The 17,574-nt window shown below is 41.5% G+C and overlaps 1 protein-coding gene across 1 annotated transcript; it reads left to right on the top strand.

The window, feature by feature from the left end:
• Positions 1-4,151: 4,151 nt before the first annotated feature.
• IMPAD1 (inositol monophosphatase domain containing 1) lies at positions 4,152-17,001 on the top strand (the record flags this gene model as incomplete). The annotated part of the gene is made up of 4 exons (XM_009995585.1): positions 4,152-4,250; positions 13,962-14,121; positions 15,053-15,148; positions 16,840-17,001. Coding segments are annotated over exons 1-4 (517 nt in total), but the record flags the coding sequence as incomplete, so codon positions are not given.
• Positions 17,002-17,574: the final 573 nt, after the last annotated feature.

The following is a 17,574-nucleotide window of genomic DNA, read 5'->3' as shown; positions in this document are numbered from 1 at the left end:
ACGGTGGGGGGAAAGCTCTGCCCGGTGTGGGCTTGTTCCCCGCCCCTCCGGCTGGTTTTGTGGCCGGGCCGCCTCACACTTGTTGCCCTCAGCGTTGGGGTTGCCGGGGAAGGAGCTGGATCGTGTATAAGCGCAGCTGCGTAAGGCGGAATTGGACTGATAGGGACGTGAGGGGGAAGAACCGAGTCTGAGCATGAAGTGGGCACCTCTCTGTGGTTAACCGCAGTTCCGTAGCGCCGGTTCTGTGCGTGTTTAAGATGCTCAGGTTAGTAACGCTGTTGTTTTCTTAAATGGCCCTTCCTACCCTAAGTGATAGGGAGAGCTGGGAGTGAGGAGAGGGATTGAGGATTTGCAGGGTTGGAATGCCGTGTTACAGTATCTGAGTTGTTCGCTCCTGTGCCTTTGGGGCAGCAGATAAGGCAGCAGCTGTGTCACGGTGCGGTCACTGCCTACGTGGGCAAAGCGAGTTTACTTTTCTTCCAGACGTGCACGCCTCCCTCTGCTCTGGGCTCCGAAATCTTAAGATTTGCGGTTGCAACCAAACCAGAAACAAACTTCGAGGCTTTTTGGTTGTTCGCAGCTTTTTTTACCGCTTTTACTGTAGAAATCAGGAACTTCAGTCCCCTGATGTTTAATTTCTTAGTTTTTTACAGCCATCTGAAACCATGAGCTTTGATTGCAAAGGTGATGATTGCCTGCTTTGCCTGGACAGGTTTGAGAGGAAAAAAAATAAACTTAACTTTTGCTTAAGTGTAGTTACTACTCGATGACTTTTCAGCGGCTGTTCTGAAAGTTTCTCAAGGTGATGTGGGTTTTTTTGTTTGTATTTCTGGTGGTTTTTTTGTGTGGTCATGGTTCATTTGTTCGGTTTTGTGGGGTCTTTTTAAAGTGTTGCAGAGAACCCACTGAAGATGAAATCTAAAGGAAATGCTATGTTCTTCAATATCTTAAATAAACTTGATATGTGATTAATTTGCTTTTACAGAAAGTTTATGAAGGCTATGTTCTGAAGATTGCTGTCTGTTGATGGCAAGACACCTTCACAGGCCCTGTGTTAAATGAGAAAAAGTGTTGTCTGCTGTCCTCTTTTGCTACCCAGCATCCTCACAGAGCTTGGCATTACAGCATACCTGTATCACTGCCTGAAACCTGTATGCTTTTTCCCCTTCTACAGTTGGAGGGACTTCCTTAGTTTAGGTGTAAGAGTTGTCCATGTTTCTAGAGAAGGCTGGGGTTTGGTTTGGGCTTGGAGAGCTCAGTCAACTGTATTGCCTGGTCAACTCTGCTCTGGTGCCTGGGATACATAGCAGTGATGGTCTCACTTGTGCATCTTACTCTTTGAACACCTTCTGGTAAAAAACTCAGGTACTCCTTTTTATATTCATTACAGTTGACTTGTGAAGTTAGTCTTTAAAAACAGATGGTGTTTTCTAAAGTGCAGATGTACTCTAAACCACAGTATAAAGTTTAAAAAGTGTATATCTGCAAAACTGGAAAAAAAAAAGTCAGGCATCTGTAATTTTTTTTCTTTTATTTTCTTTTTACCCTCTACCCCCATTAGATTGACTGAGCTTGAGCATTGGCACTGACTAGGAAGAATTTATTTGGCAAATCTTTCAGCTGATCAGTTATTCAATCTGGCAGATCAGCTCTGGGTTATTTAGTATTCTAAATACATGCTCGGAATAATAACAGCTTATCTCATGCAGTGTTTAAAAAATATCCTCTGAGCTGCATATACCATTAAGATGTGCTGTCTCTTAAAGTCCATGCTGTGATGAAGATGTATTCATACACTTTTGCCCAAACCAAAAGAAAAACTGGATTCTATGTACACGTGGCATTATATACTTCTTAGATGTGAAGGCAAGGTCTTATCCCAGTATGCAAATCTTTCATTTGTACTTCCAGCACAACACATCTAAAACTGCTACTGTTTCATAGAACAGACCTGCCGCAGTTTTGCTGTGAATATAAGGATTATAGAGGATTTCCTGAGACACCAAGGCTGCAGCTTGTAAGAAGCATCATACTTTACACTTCTAGCCTTATCCTTGTGTACAGAGGAATGCTCCAGAATAAAAAGCCTTGCTGAAGTCAGACAAAACCCCTCTTCTTGCTGGAGATGATGCTGCTAACAAAAGTTGCCAAACACAAACTGAAACAATCATAGAATCACTTAGGTTGGAAAAGACCTGTAAGATCATCAAGGACTACCATCAACCCTGTTTTACCAAGTCCAGCACTAAGCCATATTCCCAAACACCACATCGAGAGAACTTCTAAACACATCTAGGGATGGTGACTCAACCACCTCCCTGGGCATCATGTTCCAATGTCTCACAACCCTTTCTGTGAAAAAGTTCTTTCTAATCTAAACCTCCCCTGGTGCAAATTGAGGCCATTTCTCTTGTTCTATCACTGGCTGCTTGTGAGGAGAGACCAGCGCCTACCTCTTTGCAACATCCTTTCAGGTCTTCCCTCATCCTCTCTTTCTTTGGACTAAATAGCCCCAGTTCCCTCATCTCCTCCTCACAGGACTTGTTCTCAAGGCCCTTCACCAGCTTTGTTGCCCTTCTTTGGACACACTGCAGCACTTCAATGTCCTTCTTGTATTGAGGTTCCCAAAACTGGACACAGTATTTGAGGTGTGGCCTCACCAGTGCTGAGTACAGAGGGACAATCACTTTCCTGTGCCTGCTGGCCACACTATTTCTATTACAGGCCAGGATGCCATTGGCCTTCTTGGCCACATGGGCACACTTCTGGCTCATATTCAGCCATCTGTCAGTTAGAACCCTCAGGTCCCTTTCTGCTGGACAGCTTTCCAGCCACTCTTCCCCAAGCCTGTAGCACTGCCACATTGTTGTGGCCCAAGTGCAGGACCTGGCACTTGGCCTTGTTGAACTTCATACAGTTGACCTCAGCCCATCGATCTAGTCTGTCCAAGTCTGTCTTTCAAGCCTCCCTACCCTCGGGTAGATCAAAACTCCCTCCCAACTTGGTGTGTTGTCCACAAACTTACTGAGGGTGCATTCTATCTGTGCATCAAGATCGTTGATAAAGATGTTGAAAAGATTGGTCCTGAGCCCTGAGGAACCCCACTTATGACCGGCCATCAGCTGGATTTAGCTCCATTCACCACCACTCTGGACCCAGCCATCCAGCCAATGTTTTGCCCAACAGAGCATGTGCCCATCCAAGCCATGAGCAGCCAGTTTTTTCATCAGAATGCTGTGGGAGACAGTGTCAAAGGCCTTAGAGAAGTCCAGGCAGACAACATCCACACCCTTTCCCTCATCCACCAGGAGGGTCATCTTGTCACAGAAAGAGATCAGGTTCATCAAGCAGAACCTTCTGTTAATAAACCCATGCTGATTGGATGTGATAACCTGGTTGTTCTGTATATGGTACGTAGTGGCGCTCAATTCCAAGAATTCCAAGAGTAAACTTACACAAAATGCTGTTTTACTCACATTCTGGAGTCCTTGAGCCTAACAGAGATATCTCAACAATTAAATTGGTGCCAAGTGCTGCAGCCAGAAAAAAACCAACAAACCAGCACAAAAACTGGATGCCAAAATATGCCTGTAGTGCAAAGGAAATGATCCGTTAATTATCCTCTAAGAATAGCAATGGCTTTCCAATGTTTAAATATAACTGAGGAGAGAAGTCATTTGGCTGAAACAAATTTTAAGTCAGTGAGCAGCCTTGGATTCCCTGTATTGTGCTGCTGGACATACTAAGGGAGAGCATACAAAAAGTCTGCCTGAAGCAGAACTTTTCTTAAGGATTGTTTATTAAAAGAAGGTGCAAAAGTTAGGCTTCTCACTTGCAGAAGATGAAATAAATCTAGAGTCTTACAGTCATGACAGTTTGTGATTTGTAAAAAAGCTTTGAAAATCTGAGGGGAGGAACAGAGGAAAAAAAACACCATGGAAAATGTATTGCCTTTATATTTAGCTAAAGATATTGTCTCTGCAGAGGAAGAGGAGCTCCACTGCTTACAGCACCTGCTCTTATTTAAGATAAATAGCTGCCTTTGCATCAGTTCAAGACTTGTCACGGCTAGGTTAGGTAATACCAAATACATCAATGAGAAAAGGAAGAGTAGGGAAAAAGTGGGTCCACTGCTAAATGAGGTCGGAGATATGGAGACAGAGGGTGCAGAGATGGCAGAATTGCTGACTGCCTTCTTTGCCTCAGTCTTTGCTCCTAAGACCAACCCTCAGGAATCCCAGTTCCTTGAAGTAAGGGAACAAAACTGGAGGGAGGAAGAATCTCCCTTGCTCACAGGGGCAGGAGTGATTGACAGAGGACAATGTGTTCCTTAAACCAGCACTTTGACTAAAGTCTGTCTGGCGTCTGAGTATGAAAAAGCCGATTTTAAAGTGACCCACATAATTCTGTTTTGCTTCTGCACTATACTGTCATTTTCACAGGTTGCAGACCTCAGTCTTATTTGCCAGAATTAATTCAGCTCTCATTTTCAGCTATTTTGGCTTATTTTTGACCAGTGCATCGTTTTATGTTCTGTAGTTGCACCAGCTACATGTCTTAGAATCACAGAACCTTAGAATCATCAAGGGTGGAAAAGACCTTCAAGATCATCAAGTCCAGCTTGTCTGCCCTACAAGCCCTAACCACTAAACCATCGCCCAAAACACCACATCCACCTGTTTTTTTAACACCTCCAGGGACGGTGCCTCCACCACCTCCCAGAGCAGCCTGTTCCAGTGCCTCATCACTCTTTCTGTGAAAAAATGTTTCCTAATATCCAGTCTGAACCTCCCTTGGTGCAACTTGACCCCATTTCCTCTTGGCCCATCACTAGTCACTAGGGAGAATAGGTCAACACCCACCTCACTGCAACTTCCTTTCAGGTAGTTGTAGAGAGCAATGAGGTCCTGTTTCTTGTTTTCTACTGAATAGAGAAATGTTCCTTTTATTTTAATTTTTATTTTATATTATTTTTATATTTTTTCTATTTTTATATTCACTTTAATTTTTAAATTTATTTTATTAATTATTTTTTTAAAAAGTTTTGTTTTATTTTATCATGACTGTGATGAAACTCAAGTCTTCCCTCTATCCCAGTCTTCCTCTTCAAGCATCACTTTCTTGGTCTTGCCACTGCCCCAAACCTGAAGGTTTTTCTATCTTTCCCAGTCAAGACAGGTGTTAAGCAACTCATTTCAAGTCAGTGCATCAGTGTTTGAAGTGGAAATTTAACAACATGACAGTTTTACTTTTAATGAGATTTTCTTCTAAATAAATTGAAGTTTTTGATGTCTCCAAGCACTCCTTTTTTATCAAGCTACCTGAAGTTCTCTCTATGTTCAAACCATCTGTTTACGGGCTTCATACCGCAGTGCCCGGTTTCATACTTGGAAAAGTGGAATTTCATCCGAGATGGCACGTTCTGCATTTGATACTGATTCTGTGGGAAAGACAGATATATTAAAGAAGTAGGTTAAAAACCAAAATGCTACTTAAACTTTAGAAGGATTTCAATGCTTTGCTGAATAAGTTCAGTAATTTTTTTGTCTCTTCATGTTGGGAGAATGACATCCTTAGGTCTTGGGGTTTTAAAAAAAATTAATGTTCTTCTGACCTGGATGATATTAGCAACTGTCAACAGATTTCTAAGTAAAGCAAGAAGTGTGACTGTTAATTGAAATCTCATTAATAGGTGTTGTCTGGAGATGCATTTCTTAACATGAATAACTGATGCTAGATGACTTATGCTGGTGCTCTCTACCTAAAATGAAATTAAAGCCTGTAACTTCATGGTAATGAGTTCTGTGATTACCTTTTCAGATGTAATTACAAGTAGTTAATTTGGCTTGTGTGTATACTGGGGGTGTTTTATCTGTCAGTGGAGCATCTGGAGATTTGAGTTCCTTAGTTTTGTAGCCACTCACAAACAGCAAAAGTTTTCTCAGTGTTATTGTATTGGTAGACTTCTAACCTGGCTTTATTTGGATGATTTTCTTAAAACGAAAAGTAGTGTTGCAGCTCTTATGACAAGCTAGTCATCCCTTTCTCATTGCTAGGCTTGCATCAGTATGGAACTGTAATGGAGAATTTTGCGATCTGCTGAAGCAACTTGTAAGCTAATAAGAGAGTGGTTTTATTGCTTCTACTGGTTTTAAATTGTAGTTTTTTCTGTGAATTCTGTGTCCCCTCCTGATTCTCTGTGTTGCATTTTTCTTGTTTTCGCCAAATTCTATCCAAAATAAGTCAGTTGAAGAAAACTGGCAACAGATACGTCTACCATTTCTGAAAACCTGTTTGTTTCCTTCTGCTTCCTGCTGGCTTAATGACCAAAGCCACATAACAAGTTTTGATAAGCACTAATTGAGCTTTTTGACACTTAGCCTTATCCATATTCTTTGCAGACCCTGTCATCTTGTTCCTGCATGAAGTGCCTTCTTGTCATTACAATAAATGAAAAAGTAGTTGATGGTAGAGGAGACTCCAGAACTTCTGTCAGTGTGAACTTCTTTGCCTTCAGAATCACAGAATCACAGAATCCTAGGGGTTGGAAGAGACCTTGAAAGATCATCTAGTCAAACCCCCCCTACCAGAGCAGGATCACCTAAAGCACATCAGAGCAAGCATCCAGATGGGTTTTGAATGTCTCCTGTGAAGGACACTCCACAACCTCTCTGGGCAGCCTGTTCCTGTGCTCTGTCACTCTCCACTTTCACAGTAATGAAGATTTTTCTGATGTTTATGTAGAAGCTCCTATGATCCAGTTTGAAACCATTGTCCCTTGTCCCATCACTGAACGTCACTGAAAAAAAGCCTGGCTCCGTCCTCCAGACACTCACCCTTAACATATTTGTAAACATTGATGAGGTTGCCCTTCAGTCTCTGCTTCTCCAAGCTAGACACCCAGCTCCCTCAGCCTTTTCTCATAAGGGAAATGTTCCACTCCCTTAATCATCTTTGTAGCTCTTCACTGGACTCTTTCAAGCAGTTCCCTGTCCTTCTTGAACTGTGGGGCGCAGAACTGGACACAATATTCCAGATGCAGCCTCACCAAGGCAGAATAGAGGGGGAGGAGAACCTCTCTTGACCTACTAACCCTTTCTAATGCACCCCAGGATGCCATTGGCTTTCTTGTCTACAAAGGCACATTGCTGGCTCATGGTCATCCTCCTGTCTACCAGGACCCACGGGTCCCTTTCACCTACGCTGCTCTCCAGCAGGTCAGCCCCCAACCTGTACATGGGGTTTTTCTTCCCCAGATGCAAAACTCTACACTTCCCCTTGTTGAATTTCATCAAGTTTCTCCCCTCCCAACTCTCCAGCCTGTCTAGGTCTTGCTGAATGGCAACACAGCCTTCTGGTGTGTCAGCCACTCCTCCCAGTTTAGTGTCATCAGCAAACTTGCTGAGGGTACATTCTATACCCTCATCCAGGTCGTTGATGAAGATATTGTACAGTACCGGTCCCAGTACCGACCCCTGAGGGACGCCACTAGTCACAGACCTCTAACTAGATTCTGCCCCATTGACTACAACTCTCTGACTTCCTCCTTTCAACCAGTTCTTGATCCACCTCACTACCTGATCACCAAACCCATACTTTATCAGCTTATCTACAAGGATGCTGTGGGAGACAGTGTCAAATACTTTACTGAAATCAAGATAAACCACATCTACCGCTCTACCATCATCTATCCACCTGGCTACTTCCTCATAGAAGGCTATAAGTTTAGTCAAACATGACTTTCCCGTGGTAAAACTGTGTTGACTGCTCTTAATGACCCCCTCATCCTTGATACGCCTAGCGATAATGCCAAGAACAAGTTGTTCTATCACCTTTCCAGGGATGACCAGTCTATAGTTACCCGGGTCCTCCTTCTTGCCCTTCTTGTAGACTGGAGTGACATTTGCTTCCCTCCAGTCCTCAGGCATCTCTCCTTTTGGCCACAACTTACCAAAGATGATGAAGAGTGGCCTAGCAATGACCTCCATCAGTTCCCTCAGCACCCCCGGGTGTATTCTATCCAGACTCATGGATTTATGGATGTCCAGATTGCCAACTGATCCCTAACCCAATCCTCATCTACTAAAGTAAACTCCTCCTTTATCCTGACTTCTTCTGGGGCTATAGGGATCTGGGGCTCCTGGGGAAAGCCTGCAGGAGTAAAGACAGAGGCAAAGAAGGCATTTAGTGCCTCTGCCTTCTTTATATCCTCTGTCTCTAGGGCACCCACCTAATTCAGCAGTGGGCCTATATTGCGTCTAGTGTTAATTTTATCTGCTATGTACTTGAAGAAGCCCTTTCTATTGTCCTTGACCTCACTAGCAAGGTTAAGTTCCAAGGAGGCCTTAGCTTTCCTAGTTGCCTCCCTGCATCCTCTGACAACTGTCTTATATTCCTCCCAAGTGGCCAGCCTCTCCTTCCATGATCCATAGATTCTCTTTTTCCACTTGAGTTTGCACAGCAGTTCCTTGTTTAACCATGCTGGTCTCCTGGCTTTCTTCCTTGATTTCCTACCCACTGGGATGCTCTGATTCTGAGCTTGCAAGAAGTGGTCCTTGAATGTTGACCAACTATCTTGAGCCCCTTTACCACCTAGCACCATGCCCCATGGGACTTCCCTTAACAATTGATTGAGGAGGCCAAAGTTGGCCCTGCAGAAATCCAGATGTGCATATCTCCGTTATCCATATCATGGCATTATTTTAGAAGTATTTGTTGCTTTTGTTTCAAATGAATAACAACATGAGGCCAACATCTTTTATACCTTTTATTATTTTATATATTAGTATATTTTTATACCTTACACATTTATATGCAAACAAAATTGCTATCTGTATTTTACTTTATTACCTTTTAACAAGGTATTTATGTAGGGATGTGATTCAGCAAGGTCCTCTCTATCCTTTCATAATAAAATCTAGCCCCGCTAAAACTCTTTGTAAATTGGACCCTAGCAAGAGGAACCTTTTTGAAAGGCATGAAGAAGATCACCTGTAAAAGCTCATTTTCCCTTTCTAATATGTTGTGGTGATCTAAGGAGAAACAGAACCCTTTCAAAAGTAAGTAGCTGGCTTTAAAGAGTATATTGAACAAAATTACAATTTTTTACTATGCTGGCAAGGCTACTATTCAAATTGTTTAACTCTTAAAGTAATTTTAAATTTAAAAAGATGTGATGCTTTGGTTCATGGTGAAAACTGCTACTCGCTGCCCCAAAATTCAAAAGTTGAAATGGAGGGATTGTGAGTGGCCCTGGCTGCAATTAAATGTGAGTCCTTCATTCTGCAGCAGATTTTGGAGCCCTGTTTTGTAACTAGGATAAGTTAGATACTCTCTTCTGTTATTGGAACTACAGTGCTTTGACTGAGTTGTGATCTCCTGGAGAGTGCTCTCCTATTGTGTGTATTTATATGCCCTGACTTGCCGAGTGAGTATTTACATTCAGAGGTTTTGGCACCTTACTCCTTCACACACATTTGTGTATGTACAAATGCTGTGAGAAGATGAGACAGCTTTCACCTCTGATACATTTGAGGGAAAAAACAGAGAAGCTGAGCAAATGGAGATAACAAGATTCTGACTTGTAGGGAGAATTAGGGCACATCACTCTCGGGAGGAGCATGGTGGCAGTGGTTGGAGGGCTGAGCTGTGAGGCTTGGCCTGTAACCAGGGGAAAGCTCCAAGGCTGCTGGTTGAGCTGCTCCCCCCTGAGTTTTGACATCTCTGAAGCACAGTCAAATAACAGCAAATCAAGTACAGTCTTGTGCAGCCACCTAGTATGTCACCGTACCTTTCAAGATGCGTAGTTGTGGGTATCTTCTTACTGATCACTCTAGACAGTAGTTCAGAGGGTGCATGTAGTGATAAAATGCCTTCCACTGTCAACAGGGAACATCTCAGCCAGTAGGAAGGTATTAGAATAATTGTTGGTTTATTGTTTGTTCGCATTTGCTTATTTCCTTCTGTGCCTCCACCACTTTCCTCCATCTTCTGTCATGTGAATACAAATGGCAAAGTTAAGTTTGACTCTTGGGTATGTGTATTGCATATCTTGCATAATCAGTGATGAGGTGGCTGTGTATGTCATGCAGAGTTAGTGCCCTAACAAAACAGAACAACATGGTTGAACAGCTGTTAATGTTTTACTGACATTCCCCTATGCGGTATTTTTGTCCGGGCCTCCAGGCTTTTCATTTCCATGGTCCCATTCAAGTCAGTAGACTTGATTGAGTTGTAGTTTGGGTTGGCACGGACCTCTAAAGGTTATCTAGTTCAGCCCCGTGCAGTGAGCAGGAACATCTTCAACTAGATCAGGTTGCTCAGAGCCCCATCCAACCTGACCTCCAGTGTTTCCGGGGATGGGGCGTCTGTCACCTCTCTGTGCAGCCTGACCAGTCCAGACTTATTCAGTCTCTGTGCTTGAAACACAATATACTCTGACTAGTGAATATTATCTTTTGTTGTTACATAAACTGTGAGGACTTTTGTTTTCACCTTAAGCAACTTACTATTTCTTATTTATAATACAGGTGGGACAGTATATGCACTGTTCTCATTTTCTGTTCTTCTGAAACAGCACTGAGATTTGGATTTGAGAGGACTTAATTATCAGATTGTGATACTGACTCTTGGGAATAAAGAGCTGTGCTTCCTCATCTTTTTTCAAGATCTTGGATTATTTGCATATTAAAACACAAAATGAGTTTTAGGGTGGATAAGGATGTTGGGAGGAAGGGGGAGTAATAAGTATCAGTAAAATTCATATGCCACTATGCACTTTCCAAGAAAAGCATTGTGTTTTCATGTACTGATGTTTATTTTTTAAAAAAAGTAATTTATGTATTTGAACAGAAACTTTAATTCTTTTTCAGTTTAACCTATCTTTAATGGGTAAACTCAAAAGCAGAACTACAGCTGTGTCCTAGTCTTCCAAACCAGGAAAAAGCCTGTTTGTTCACTTAGCCACAAACAGCTATCCAGTATTCAAGTAGGTTTGCTGGGTGATGAGCTGCCACATAGCCATGGTGAAGTGCTGGTAGGGAGTAGCCCAACACAGGACAATGAGCCACTGTGAGCTTCCCTGAAGTCTTTACGTGGTCAGGACTGTTGGCTGTGTGTTCAGAGGACTGGATTTATCCCTGTGTGTTCGTAGTACGCTCCTGAGTTTCTTTCCATGTCCCTGAGCCGATCTGTATTTCAATCACCAACATGCCAGAGGAGAGTGTTTTCCGTGCAATGGGTTTCCAAAGGCTGGGAATGCCTTGGTGTTTTGGAAGGTACACCATGGGCTGATCCCTGTGTTGCCATTTGACCTTGGCTGCTGGCTCCCATAAGCAGCATCCTTCATCTGTTACAGAATTCCTGCACCTCACAGGCTTGTTTTGAGGAAGCTCTGCACTGGCAAAATGCAGCCAGATTGCCTCATTCATAAAGTATTTTTGTTGTTGACCTTTCAGCAGTAGTCCATTCACTGATTTACATATATTTTATTAAATCTCTGTCTTTGATGCAGTTTTTCCTTGTGAGGAGGACCTTCCCCTCAAGCATAACTGGAAAATTGCTGAAAACGTAGTTAAGCTCGAGGTTGGTGAGCAGCTTACAGAGCTTCCTGAGATGGGCATTTACAGCTGTTAGGTGGCTAACCCCAAACAGTCATTCATGTCTGTCTTCTGCTTGCTGTCTTGAACTCTTGCATGATAGGTTGCTATCTAAATCTGACTCTTAGGAGTAGGCACAGTTATGTACATGATAGCAAGCATGCAAACTTTATTTACACTAACGTAACAGTTAGACTTGGCATATCTTGCTGGAACAGTCTCTGTTGTCTGAAGCACTGGGCATTGTGATTGTCTTTCTACCATAGCTACTTCTGATGTCTGCATGAAGGCCTGGGAGTGCAGTCAACTGTGTATCCATATCACTACAGAAGAGCTTGAATTGTAAGGTCATGGCCTTTGGTGGCTTCCGGCAAGTGGGAACGGAATATCGTATTGACACAAAGACGTGTTTTCTGGGTATATTCTCATGCATTTAAAAAAAGGAGAAGGAGTAGGAGGAAAAAGAGAAGTTTCCATTTTTAAACATTGGTGATCCTCTCCTTGTCTTTTGCAAGCCTATTATGTCTTGCAAAATCTTTAACGTAGCTTCCTAGCAATTAAATAGATTTAACAACTGCATGTTGGTGGAATGGCTATGAATTTCTATGTGGACTATGGCTTATAGAATATTCAGCCAAGGCTACTGAATAAATAGCCATATGAAAGGAAGAATTAGTGACCCAGCTGATTTTTTTTATTTTTTGTTCTCCAGATTGCTCTGCAACCTCATCACTATTATCTTTCCCACCTCCCACCCCACTGCCTCCCTTTGTTTTTTTTTCCTGGCACATTAATTATGACTGTTGAGAGAGACTCCCCACAAGCGTTATACAACAGGTCTAACAAGATATTCTTCCTTTTGAGGATTGGTTCCAACTCTAACTTTTTGGAGGCCTCTTCCTTCTGTTGAGGAAATGTATTCTTGTGGTGGTGCGTAATACACTGTAGTGGAACTGAAACCGCCTGGGGGATGTGTTGAAGCTGCCAAGTCTGTGGGACTAGTCATCTTGGCTTTGCAGTACTATTTTCCCTAGGGGGAAACACAATAATCGGGTTTATTGCACAGTGACAGTGTTTAATTTGTAAATGTCACAGTAACTTCAAGGACTCTGGGTTTGGCATACAATGCTTCAAATACTGCTTCTACGTGAGAAGACAGCTATGATGTATGGCTGGAGTTACTACAGTTCTATTTGCTTTCTTTTAATTCTCTTGGAGAAGATGGCCCTTAACCCTTTGCTAATAATCTGTTACAGTTGAGGTGTGTGAAGTCTTTTCTTGTAATTATGTGAATTATGTAAAAATCATTGGCTAGTTTGGGTTAGAAGAGATCTTTAAAGATTATAGAATCATAGAATGGTTTGGGTTGGAAAGGACCTTAAAGATCATCTAGTTTCAACCTCCCTGCATGGGCAGGGACAACTCCCACTAGACCAGGTTGCTCAAAACCCCATGCAACCTTCCCTTTATGTATATTGGTTTGTGATACTTGCATCTCTTGTGATCCAAAAATATTTTGTTACTGCAGTCACAGTGACATACTATAGGGGTTTGCAGAATGTTATTCCATACAGCACATTGGGACTGTGTGCTCTGATACTGGACCAAACTCTGCTTGGCATACTGAAATGCCTTCCAGTCCAGAATAAAATTCATGAAGCTAGGCAGCAGGTGATGTTAGGCTTAAAAGTAGCCTTTGACTGCTGTTTTGCAAACGTGCTTCATGGGCAATCTTAGGTTCTTAGCACAACCTACCCTAAAGACATATGGAATGTTACTACCTTGTTTATAAAAGAACATTCACCTGACAGTTGTGTAATGGTTACATCCAGCTGAGCTGCTTGAATTGCTGGTTGTAGCTCGGTGCCTGAAGCAGAAGTATGTACTAGGATTCCTACTCCCTCAATTCATGCTACAGTCTGCAAAATACTCGTTGATAAAGTATCTGTTCATTTCAATCTGCATCTACTGATCTTTATAAATGGACTCTTAGACCTCTACCTGTATATCATATGATTCTCCAAAATCATATGTTTTTCTTGTAGTCTTTGAAGCAACTGCATTTACCTTTTGATTTTAAAAAGCCTGCAATTCATACTGTGAGAACTTTCATTAGGAGGAAATGCAGCCAAAGAAATGGTGTCCAGCTGTGGTGTGGTTCACAGTAAAATTTTGGATTGTGGTTTTCCATTGCTTGTTACATAGTGGTAATAACGTGTGAGTTGCTGAAAAATTACTAATTCTTGCATTTTTAGCTGGAGGGGAAGGGAAAAATGAAAGGTATGAGCAAACCTGTAATTTTCCTGAGTACCACAGTTCTGTATATGTTAAATTAATACAACTGCTTTTGTTGTCTTACCATAGATAAACTCTGAAGAACATGTTGATGCAGCTGATCAGGAGACAGTCTCTTGGGATCACAGTATTCCTGAAGACATAAAACAAAAAATACAGCCTAAAGAGGTTCCAGCAGAAAGTGTTACTGTCTGGATCGATCCATTAGATGCTACACAAGAATACACAGGTAGCTGATTCTTGTTGACAAATCATGTGTGTAATTCTGATGTCTGCCTTTTATACTGGAGACAAAATAGTAAGTATTTAAAATGGCATTCCTTGTTAAAAATGTGTTACATGAAACCTAGTGTGATTTTTATTGAACACATTGCATAATGAAATCTCTATGGTTTGCAGGCCGTAGCATTTAGTTTTATATATATCAACTCTGAAGTGACTTTGGTAATCCTTGCCAGTAAGTTATAGCTAAAATAAATAACTATAATTTATGGATTCAGCTGGAATGACACATTTCTTTCTTTCAGTTATTACTGTGGCAACCCTAAATATGGGAGAATTTTTTGGTGTTTATTGGAAGGGAATACTAAATGAGTGTTCTGTTTACCTCAGTATAAAAATATTGCCTTTTTTAAAAAAGCATGTGTAATTCAATCTTCCCGTTTTTCAGATGTTGGAAGATGTTGCTTAGTCAGTACAAGGCAATCCAACAAAAATGATTGCTGATAAGTGCTGCAGAACTAACAAAAAAATGGGGATTCTTTTTTTTTTTTCTTACTTATTCCATTGATACAATCACCTTTTTGGGTGAATGTTCTTTGAATTACCAGCTTTGAACCAATAAAAGATAGGAGGCAGGGTAGAGAAGGGAGAATATAGGGGCACAAGTTTCCATGAAAATACTTATGCTGTGTAAGACACAGCTGTTAGCATTAGATCTGGTATGAGTTACGTTACATCTACTGAACAGGAAAAATTGCTGGAAAACTGAAGTGCCTTTGAAAACTGCAAGGTTATTTGAAGATACGACAAAGTTACATAACTGTGAGAGGCAGAAAGTAGGCTCAAAGAACAGCATTTCTGTAATGTCAGGTCTGCTTCCTTTTTGTGTTCTTGGCATCTGGCTGCAAACTTTTCTCCCTTTCTCGTTTTGCCCACAGAGGATCTTCGGCAGTATGTCACGACAATGGTTTGCGTGGCTGTCAATGGTAAACCAGTCATAGGAGTGATACACAAGCCGTTCTCAGCATATACAGGTACCTCTATGGCTTCATGGATTTCCAGCATCTTCAGTCATAGTGTTAATTAAAATTTGATGTTTGAGAGAACATCGGTAGGTGTAAACGGGAAAATAGTACCTGGGGCAAAATAGCACTGATGCAGACCTCAGCATGAGAGCTGCAGATGTGTTCTGTACTATAAAACCACAAAGGAAAAGGCCGTCCTTGTATTCTTGCATTTTTGATGCATTGAAAACAAACTAACTGAAACTATGTTGAAGAATTAAGATGCCATCAATCGGAGTGTTCCTATATTCAGACTGAAGATCAAAGATTAAAGATCTTAATGGCTCCTGTTTTTATGAACAGGAAAGACTGTCTAGCATAGCCTTATTGATTATCTGACATGCTTTTAATGCCACAACCCTGAAATAATTAATTTTGTAGTACTAATGATGTGTTAGGGAGGATGACTGCAAGTTTTGCAGTGTGTATGCACTCCTGACAGCTTCAGAGTAATCTTAGTATTTGCCTCTTATGTACTATGTATTTGAAATAAGAATTTCTGTTCTGCTTTTCCCTTAGGCAATACTGACCTCTAGAGTTGTGAAGTTCTGCAGTAGCTCTGGCACAGAAACTAAGACTGAATAAATTTATTTTTTGTTTGTTCTATCAATGTTTTATGCTAAATATCTTTACAGTTTATAAATGTTAATGCCATTTCCAGACATTTAAGTATGTGCTATATTCCAGTATGCTTGAAGAATCTTAGAGGTTTTTAGAACATAATTTTCTAAGTATCAGCATCTATCTGAATAAATTTTCTTTAGCTCTGTAATTTTGAGAATTTATCTCCTTTTAAAAGCAGTGAAGTGTGAAATGTTCAGACATGGCATCAGGTGAGATGCAATGAATTCTGTCATTCTGTGTGAAGAGTATTCATTTCCCAAGCTGAAAATACCAATAGGTTGTGAATAGGATTGTTCCTAATGCTACCACAGAAATACAAAGCAATAAAGGGCAGTCAGCATTGTTATTACGCATAACTCAGTTGCCATACAATCTGGCCCTCTGCTGAGATGAAATTGCTGGTTAGTCTGCTAAGTAAATGTCAAATTAATGGTTAGGGGATGCCACCTACCAGGCTCGTCTTTGAACTTCATGGTGAAGCAAGTGGGAGGTTGCCTATTCTAAATGCAGCCCTCCGAAACACAGCATCGAATGTTTTCCTTAGTAGTACTGTCCTCCTGAGCTATTTCATTCCTTGGCATTGCTATCCTTCTGAACAAAATGACTCCATAATGTTTTTGCTTTCTGCTTTGAAGGGCAACGGGGCTTCTTGTTCCTATAAAAAAGATGTTTGAGGAAATACTGGATCTGTTTCTGATTCAGAGCCATTCTTGTAACATCAGTGGCTTTCCAATTGCAAGGTCTAAGTATTACTACTTGGGATTTTTTCTTCTTACTCTGTATTTTTGGAATTATCTATTACACAAGAGTCGTCAGGCATGGGATAATGCCATATGCACAGAAGTTGTGGGAGGACTGTTTCTCTTCCACTTGTGTGCACATGCACCCCTTCTTTCTGTCAGCCCTACCTTTCCCTTTCACAGTAGGGAGGGAAATAAAATCAGAGGCATAAGTTCAATTTTCTCAGATATATTTTATCTTTACACTTAACAGGTTGCCTTTTGTAAATCTTAGCAGAATTTACGTTTCTCTTTTAGCCTGGGCGATGGTGGATGGCGGATCAAATGTAAAAGCTCGTTCCTCCTACAATGAGAAAACTCCAAGGATAATTGTATCCCGCTCACATGCAGGAAAAGTTGAGCAGGTTGCACGGCAGACATTTGGAAATAAGACTGTGATAATCCCCGCTGGTGGAGCAGGTTTGGTTCCTTAAATGTCCTATCCATTTTATTGTTTCCAAATGATTTAACAGAATAGCTATTACTAGACAAAAGGATATAACTGGGTGTCACGATCCGGTATTCGGATATGTGGCAATTTTTCATAAAGGTGATCCCAACTGGTGAAATTAAGATGCAAATGAGGTCAGATGTCCCATGCACAACAAACATTTATTAGAGAAACAAAGCAAAGGTCCCTAGAGCGAATAGGACAGGCAGGAAAACAGAGAAAGAAAACAGAGGAGAAAGCGGAGAGATAGAGGACAGCAAGCGAGAGAGCATAGTTACCACCCACGGTGCAGCGATGTCGTCAGTGGGGAAGTGGTTCCTGGTGGAAAAGTACTTCCTATGCACCCATAGAGTCCCAGACTTTTATACAGTTCTTGCCCACTGCCCCCCTACTTTTCTTTCCGGAGTAAGGAAAAACTCCTATCTTCTCCGTGCTCCCCCGAGATAACAAGGGGGGTAGGTATGGCACCAGGTTAAGTCCTGCAGATAGTCTTTGTTTGGATAATTGCTGGGGTCTCTGCATAACGAAGGGGAGGATGAGAC

Source organism: Chaetura pelagica, unplaced genomic scaffold (assembly GCF_000747805.2).
Source record: "Chaetura pelagica isolate M959 unplaced genomic scaffold, ChaPel_1.0 scaffold83, whole genome shotgun sequence".
Lineage (NCBI taxonomy): Eukaryota > Metazoa > Chordata > Aves > Apodiformes > Apodidae > Chaetura > Chaetura pelagica.
This window is presented reverse-complemented; position numbering and strand designations above follow the sequence as displayed.